Source organism: Lolium perenne, chromosome 7, assembly GCF_019359855.2.
Source record: "Lolium perenne isolate Kyuss_39 chromosome 7, Kyuss_2.0, whole genome shotgun sequence".
Taxonomy (NCBI): domain Eukaryota; kingdom Viridiplantae; phylum Streptophyta; class Magnoliopsida; order Poales; family Poaceae; genus Lolium; species Lolium perenne.
The window spans coordinates 119,025,189-119,034,176 of record NC_067250.2 but is presented as its reverse complement, the minus strand read 5'-3'; the positions used below and the strand labels follow the sequence as shown (position 1 = coordinate 119,034,176).

The following is an 8,988-nucleotide window of genomic DNA, read 5'->3' as shown; positions in this document are numbered from 1 at the left end:
CTAAAATACCTGTAACAGCCTAACAGGGAAGTACAAGCAAGGGACATTGCTAAACATTGCGAATCAACCATTTCACATTGACAGTACGTCAATACCAAAGGTGGTGCAAGGTGTTCAATAAAAAAGGTGGCGCAGGAAGAAGAAAAAAGGCGGCGCAAGAAAATTTTGGAACTAACAAAACCTTTTTTTCTTCCTGTAGTAACGCAAACACTAGCCAACTGCTGCATCCGATCCTCCCCATAAGCCCGTACGTAACAACCCTGTAGCCGGTATGGTTCTATATAAGGACGCTCGAGCCTCCCCTGTCAATTGTGCAATCCACTCACTTGCGAGAGACACTCATCGATAGCTAGCTAACTCGTTCCTCCCTATCCTCGGCAAGCTCCATTCCCCAGCTCCCAAGAGCTCCGACGAGAGCACCATGGCGTCATCTTCCGCTCTGATCGCGCTCCTCGTCGTCCTGGGCTGCGCCGCCGCGGCCTCCGCCGCGTCGTTCACCGTCGGCGATTCGCAGGGGTGGACCATCGGCCCCAACTACGCCACCTGGGCCAGTGGCAAAACCTTCGTGGCTGGAGACACGCTCGGTTAGTTCTTTAACTTAACTCTGAGCAATCGTTTTGAGTTCGATCGAGATGCTGCTAGTGCTAAGGATCTCTTCGTGTCACTAGAACCTCTGAACACTTAGACCCTCTCCAAAACACAAAATTTACAGCTGATGTTTACAGGTTGCAAGTTAGTTCAGCACTTCTCTTGATGAAACTGAAAATATAATACAGTAAAACTATGTTTTCCAGTAACTATATTTACGTTATCATTTTCATGTGAGAGTAGTAACACAGCAGAAAATTGTAATAACGGGAAAATTTTGAACGAAAAGTGATCACAACTAGCAACACTAGCGGTGTTTGGTCCTAATATTCTGTTTCATTTTTCAGTGTTCAACTATGGCAGCCAGGCCCACACGGTGACCGAGGTCACCAAGAAGGAGTACGACGCTTGCTCCAGCACCACCAACGGCGAGAACAGCGGCACCACCACCAAGACCCTCACCGCTGGCGACCACTACTACATCTGCACCATCGGTACCCACTGCGCTAACGGCATGAAGCTCGCCATCACCGTCGCCGACTCCAGCTCCGGCACCCCGCCGGCCGCCCCAGCGCCGCCTGGCGCCAGCACCCCGCCCACCGCCCCCTCGAGCCCCACCCCGTCCAGCGCGCCCGCCAGCCTCCACTCCGTCCCCGTCCTCGCGGCTGTCGCCGGCGTGCTCGTCAAGCTCGCCCTCTTCTGATCCGCCGCGCCAGGGCAGAGGCAGTGCAGAGATAGCTCGTTCTTGGGGAGTTTCACCGACCGACCGTTGTATGTACGTTTTCCTCTGACGGCCACGCGCGACATGCAGCACGCTAGTTTCTACGGGAGAGTTGTTGGCTACCTGGTGTAATATTTGGTTGATTTCCTAGTGGTAGTTGGTGTGAGTGACTTGTATGGATTATCATCCCTGATGTTTCTCTCTATCTAGCAGTAATATATATCACTGTGGCTTAGTAAGTTTGGATCTGGTCATGCTGAGCAATGCATGAGGTTTAACTGCTTTTGCTTGTCTGTCTTAGTTTTCTTTGTGGTCGTGACTCATGCATGAGAGTCAGAGTTATTTGTGAGGTTAGGTTATGGCTTATGGGTAGGCGGTTGTAAAGAATGTGACTGGACTAGGAGGAAAGAACGGAATTGTTGGAGGACAACAAGATCGGACGAAATCAGTTTGGTTAGGGACGGCTACGTGTCATCAGAAGTTCCAAAACGTTCACATACTTTACAACATTTTCAGAGAAAGCAACACCGAAATGACAGAGATACTCCGTAGATGATAAGTTGGAGTGTACAACTTGTTGACAGCTTACTTTTGCGAGAGGACTTCGTGGAGTGGGATTGGTTGGTACTAAGATCGATGGAGGACTACTCAAAGAAGATATTAAACGGCGAGACTGGCAATTCCTTTTCAGTGTGATTCAGAACTCCGCGGAACAGAAAGCTTCTATCGTCAACACCTGCTCCGGCCGGCCGTGCGAATCATGGGGTCAGCAAAGTTCTCGGTCCAAGCTAGGTCGTGCCAACTTCCGAACTGATGAGGTGGACTGTGCGACGAAAAAGGCAAGTAGACTCTGTCAAGAAAGAAAGTAGAGGACAATGATAATGACCGGGGCAAAGAACACGCGAGTTCCTTCCAGCCATGGTGGGAGTTGTTGGTGTCTTGGGTGGTGAGTGGTGACTGGTGAGTAGGGATACGCATTTCAAGTTTGTCTTTCCTTGGAAGTGCATTGTCCAGTAGAGTTGAAAAGAGTAACCAGTTTACCAAAAGAAAACAGGTTCAGTTGCTTGTTCAGTTGACGGAGCCGACGTTCTCAAATCAGGAGTTCAGTTTCATGATCATAGAACTAAAGTTCTTGATCGGGCAAATCAACCGGGATGCACGATACTCTATTTTATTAATTTTCAGTTGATGAAATGAAATTTGGAGTTTATTCTCATTTCATAAAAAAGAAGTGTTTGCTAATAGAAAAAACATAAACAAACCAAATACTCTAAGTACAAATTTAGACAAAGTTAAGACTGTTAGATGTATATATCTGTCTATTGTAGTTTTCCCATATGTTAGGGGGCTTTCTGCATATGTGCACATGTACATGTACTATATATTGTGGCCTTTGGCCCCCTGATAATACAACACGCATATTCCTCTAACATGGTATCAGAGCAAATATTGATCCTCTAGTTTCTCGGCCGACGTTGCTTGTTCAACCTCCAGTCCGTCGCCCGATTCGTCTGCTCCAATCTCTCCTGGCCGATTCCGCCCAGCCGATTCCTCCCGCGCGTGTCGCCCTGCCTGCTCCCGCGCCGCCGGCCTCCCTGCCGATCTGCGCGTCGCGCTCCCTGCTCCCTATCCTACTAGTGTGTCTGTCTCTCAGCGACCGTTCGATTTAGTCCATTCAGATGTTTGGGGTCCGGCTCCCTTCGCTTCAAAAGGGCGCCATCGATACTATATCTTATTCATTGATGATTTTTCACGGTACACCTGGGTGTTTTTCATGCACTCTCGCAGTGAGGTGCTCTCTATTTATCAGCGTTTTGCGGCCATGGTCCGCACTCAGTATTCTTCACCCATCCGCGTGTTCCGTGTTGATTCTGCTGGTGAGTATATCTCTCAGCACCTTCGTGGTGTCCTTGCTGAGGAGGGCACCCTCGCTCAGTTTTCTTGTCCCGGCGCGCATACTCAAAATGGCGTCGCCGAGCGTAAGCATCGTCATCTTCTTGAGACCACCCGTGCTATGATGATTGCCTCTTCTCTTCCGCCACATTTCTGGGCTGAGGCTGTCGCTACGTCGGCCCACCTCATTAACATTCAGCCTTCCGCTGCTCTACAGGGTGGCATTCCTCTCGAGCGTCTCTCTGGTGTTTCTCCAGACTACTCGACTCTCCGTTCATTTGGTTGCGTCTGCTATGTCCTTCTGCCTCCTCGCGAACGCACCAAACTGACCGCTCAGTCTGTTGAGTGTGTTTTTCTCGGATACAGTGATGAGCATAAGGGCTATCGCTGTTGGGACCCCGTTGGTCGTCGGATGCGCATCTCTCGTGACGTCACATTTGATGAGACGCGTCCCTTCTATCCTCGCCCCACCTCGGGTACTTACCCGGTGGATGATATCTCTTTTCTTCTTTTTCCGGATGCACCCCTTGTTGTCCCTCCTCCCCTCCCTCCTACTTCTGATGCGCCCCCTTCGGCGCCATCCTCTCGTTCGTCTAGTCCACCTAGTACTCCTCATTCTCCAGCTTTGGCTCCTTCCGATGTTGTCCCTTCTTCCTCTTCTTCTGATGACTTGTCTTCTGCTGATGAGCTTCCCCCTTCCCGGCCTGTTCGTCAGCGTCGTGCTCTAGTTCGTTACTCTTCTAGTCAGTATGGTCTCTCTGTCGTTTCCGAGCCGACTTCTTATCGGGATGCCGAGCGTCATCCTGAATGGCAGCTTGCCATGGCTGAGGAGATCGCTGCGCTTGAGCGCACTGGCACTTGGGATCTTGTTTCTCCCCCTTCTGGTGTTCGTCCCATCACGTGTAAGCGGGTCTATAAAATTAAGACTCGCTCTGATGGATCTCTTGAGCGCTATAAAGCGCGTCTTGTGGCTCGTGGTTTTCAGCAGAGCACGGCCGTGACTATGATGAGACTTTTGCCCCGTGGCTCATATGACTACCGTGCGTACCCTTCTTGCCGTTGCTGTTCGCCGCTGGTCTGTCTCCCAGCTTGATGTTCAGAATGCTTTTCTTAATGGCGAGTTGAGTGAGGAGGTTTACATGCAGCCTCCTCCTGGGTATTCTGTTCCCGATGGGATGGTTTGTCGTCTTCGACGTTCTCTCTATGGTCTCAAACAGGCCCCTCGTGCCTGGTTTGAGCGCTTTCGCTCGTCGTGATCGCTGCTGGTTTCTCTCCTAGTCTTCATGATCCAAAGGCACTTTTCGTTCACACTTCTCCTCGTGGACGTACTCTTCTTCTTCTCTATGTTGATGATATGATCATTACTGGTGATGATCCTGAGTATATTGCCTTCGTCAAGGCTCGTCTTCGTGATCGCTTATGACCGATCTTGGTCCTCTTCGCTATTTTCTTGGCATTGAGGTTTCCTCCACTTCTGATGGCTTTTCTATCTCTCAGAAAAGTACATTCAGGATCTTCTTGCTCGTGCTGCTCTTGGGGATGAGCGCACAGCCGATACTCCTATGGAGCTTAATGTTAAGCTTCGTCCCATCGATGGTGATCCTCTTCCCGATCCCACCCGTTATCGCCATCTTGTTGGGAGTCTTGTTTATCTTGCTGTCACTCGTCCAGATATTTCTTATCCTGTTCATATTCTGAGTCAGTTTGTCTCAGCTCCTACCACTGTTCACTATAGTCATCTTCTCCGTGTTCTTCGTTATCTTCGTGGCACGATCACTCGTCGCCTTTTCTTTCCCCGTTCCAGCTCTCTCCAGCTCCAGTGCTATTCAGATGCTACATGGGCGAGTGATCCTACGGATCGTCGTTCGCTTTCTGCTTACTGTGTGTTTCTTGGTGGTTCGCTTGTTGCTTGGAAGACGAAGAAACAGGTCGCAGTTTCCCATTCGAGTGTTGAGGCTGAGTTGCGGGCTATGGCTTTGTTGATTGCTGAGGTGACTTGGTTACGGTGGTTGCTTGCAGATTTTGGGGTCTCTGTTACGACACCCACTCCACTTTTGTCTGACAGTACAGGTGCTATCAGTATTGCACGTGATCCGGTCAAGCATGAGCTGACCAAGCATATCGGTGTGGATGCTTTTTACACACGTGCCTGTGCATGTGATGATGTTGTTGCGGTTCATTATGTGCCTTCAGATTTGCAGTTGGCGGATTTCTTTACGAAGGCACAGACTCGAGCGCAGCATGATTTCTTACTCTCCAAACTCAGTGTTGTGGATCCACCATGAGTTTGAGGGGGGGTGTTAGATGTATATATCTGTCTATTGTAGTTTTCCCATATGTTAGGGGGCTTTCTGCATATGTGCACCTGTACATGTACTATATATTGTGGCCTTTGGCCCCCTGATAATACAACACGCATATTCCTCTAACAAAGACATGTTTCATGGACGAAGGCACTACATGCCATCTCACTTAGCAAAGTTTAAGCGCACCGAAAGCCGATAATGCCACATTCGCTACAGCATTGTACCACAAACACAACAACCCCGAAGCCTCAACACACTTACAAGAAAGCACAATATCCAAAACTCTTTGCCCAAGTGCACCTAGTTTTTTCTTATATAAAGGAGGAAACGCCTGTCTCTGCATCAAGATTCATGAGAGAAAGGGTATTTTCTTACCTGAACATGACTTAAAGAAAAAAAAATTGGAGGCTGGCTCGAAGTGAACCTGACTTTGAATTAACAAGCCATCAGTCGACTAGGACTTACAGCTAGGTTACAACCACACACTGACGTTGGGGTTACGAACCAGCTTAAAGAACAAGCACAAAATAGTGAAAAACGGCATCGAAAACAAAAGGAGAAGGCCTACACCAAGCTAAGATATGACAGTTGGACGCCCTTGGGAGGTCTTCGTCTTGATCAATTAAACAACGGAGGATGTCGCCAACAGCATCACCGGAACTTACCAACCAAATACGCATGTGCAACCTCTAGCCACTGATGAACACACAACGAGTAAACAAAGAGAATGACGCAAATCAAGGTTCAACAAGCAATGTTTCCACGAAGGGGGAGGACACTTAAGTGTCGCAGTTATGTGACCCATCAAGGGCCAAGATTTTCACCAACAACCATGATGGGTACAAATACGAGGCTCAACAAAGGCCTCTAATTAAGGATGTGAACAACGCCCAAGAGCGTCACCGTGGTCGACAACGAATAGACCTGGCATGGCTTTCATCCGAGCATTGGCTTTTTCCGCACACCAACCACTTGAGGAAGGACCGGATACTGCAGTGACACTCAGGTGGCGTAGCACCAACCGTGATACAACCACATCACTAGAGAAGCACCAATGCATCAGAAAGATGGGACCTTTGCCTCATTGGGCCAGTGTAGAGGCTAGGCGAGGGCCGAGTGGAGGGTTAGGACAGAGATGTCGCATGGATGGCACCGCTAAGAGCAGACACGGGAGAGAAGGAGGAACTGCACTAGCACCTGCTCCGGTCCTCAGGGCATGAGTCACCCTAGACAGATCAAGTAAGCTGCTACCTCTCATCACCCAGAGATCTGACCGATCTACATGCGCAAACCCGAGGTGGCATCTCCGGTGGAGGCCAAGCCGCACAAGACCAGATCTTTCCAAGGACGAGGACACCGACATGCAGTCACCAGCGCAGGACAATACCGTGCCCGATGAAGGAGATATGCCCAAGAGGCAATAATAAAAGTGGTTATTATATATCTTTATGTTTATGATAAATGTTTATATACCATGCTATAATTGTATTAACCGAAACATTGATACATGTGTGATATGTAAACAACAAAGAGTCCCTAGTATGCCTCTTAACTAGCTTGTTGATTAATGGATGATTAGTTTCATAATCATGAACATTGGATGTTATTAATAACAAGGTTATATCATTGTATGAATGATGTAATGGACACACCCAATTAAGCATAGCATAAGATCATGTCATTAAGTTATTTGCTATAAGCTTTCGATACATAGTTACCTAGTCCTTATGACCATGAGATCATATAAATCACTTATACCGGAAAGGTACTTTGATTACATCAAACGCCACTGCGTAAATGGGTGGTTATAAAGGTGGGCTTAAGTATCCGGAAAGTATGAGTTGAGGCATATGGATCAACAGTGGGATTTGTCCATCCCGATGACGGATAGATATACTCTGGGCCCTCTCGGTGGAATGTCGTCTAGTGTCTTGCAAGCATATGAATAAGTTCATAAGAGACCACATACCACGGTACGAGTAAAGAGTACTTGTCAGGAGACGAGGTTGAACAAGGTATAGAGTGATACCGATGATCAAACCTCGGACAAGTAAAATATCGCGTGACAAAGGGAATTGGTATCGTATGTGAATGGTTCTTTCGATCACTAAAGTCATCGTTGAATATGTGGGAGCCATTATGGATCTCCAGATCCCGCTATTGGTTATTGGTCGGAGTGAGTACTCAACCATGTCCGCATAGTTCGCGAACCGTAGGGTGACACACTTAAAGTTGGATGTTGAAATAGTAGAACTTGAATATGGAATGGAGTTCGAATATTTGTTCGGAGTCCCGGATGAGATCCCGGACATCACGAGGAGTTCCGGAATGGTCCGGAGAATAAGATTCATATATAGGAAGTCATTTTATAAGATTTAAAATGATCCGGAAGGTTCTATGGAAGGTTCTAGAAGGTTCTAGAAAAGTCCGGAAGAAACCACTTTGGAAGGCGGAGTCCCAAAGGGACTCCACCACCATGGCCGGCCAACCCTAAAGGGGGAGGAGTCCCAAGTGGACTCCCCTAAGGGGGCCGGCCACCCCCTCCCAAGGAAGGGTGGGAATCCCACCTCTAGTGGGAGTCCTAGCTTGGGTAGGTTTCATGTGATATGGAAGGTTTTGGTTTGGGGTCTTATTCGAAGACTTGTAGACCAACTCTTGGGTGTTCCACCTATATAATGAGGGCCAAGGAGAGGGGGCCGGCCACCCTAACAACACAAGGTGGCCGCACCACCTAGATGGCCGGCGCCCCCCTCTCCCCAAACCCTAGCCACCCCACTACTCCTTCTTCCCCGCACGCTTAGCGAAGCTCCGCCGGGTTTCTCCACCACCACCGACACCACGCTGTCGTGCTGCCGGATTCAAGAGGAGCTACTACTTCCGCTGCCCGCTGGAACGGGGAGGTGGACGTCGTCTTCATCAACAACCGAACGTATGACCAAGTACGGAGGTGCTGCCCGTTCGTGGCGCCATGATCAAGATCTTCTACGCGCTTTTGCAAGCGGCAAGTGAACGTCTACCGCAGCAATAAGAGCCTCATCTTGTAGGCTTTGGAATCTCTTCAAGGGTGAGACTCGATAATCCCCTCGTTGCTACCATCTTCTAGATTGCATCTTGGCTTGGATTGCGTGTTCGCGGTAGGAAAATTTTTGTTTTCTATGCAACGAATCCCTACCGTGGTATCAGAGCCGTGTCTATGCATAGATGGTTGCACGAGTAGAACACAATGGTTTTGTGGGCGTTGATGACGTATCGATAATTTCTTATGTTCCATGCCACATTATTGATGATACCTACATGTTTTATGCACACTTTATGTCATATTTATGCATTTTCCGGCACTAACCTATTAACGAGATGCCGAAGAGCCAGTTGCTGTTTTCTGCTGTTTTTGGTTTCAGAAATCCTAGTAAGGAAATATTCTCGGAATTGGACGAAATCAACGCCCAGGGGCCTATTTTCACACGAAGCTTCCAGAAGACC

At 48.6% G+C, this 8,988-nt stretch overlaps 1 protein-coding gene across 1 annotated transcript; it reads left to right on the top strand.

Moving 5' to 3' along the window:
* Positions 1-299: 299 nt before the first annotated feature.
* On the top strand, positions 300-1,548 carry LOC127323751 (chemocyanin). Its single transcript, XM_051351873.2, has 2 exons — positions 300-584; positions 936-1,548. Exons 1-2 carry the CDS (start codon positions 422-424, stop codon positions 1,289-1,291), a joined length of 519 nt encoding a protein of 172 aa, XP_051207833.1. The 5' UTR covers positions 300-421; the 3' UTR covers positions 1,292-1,548.
* The last annotated feature ends 7,440 nt before the right edge of the window (positions 1,549-8,988 follow it).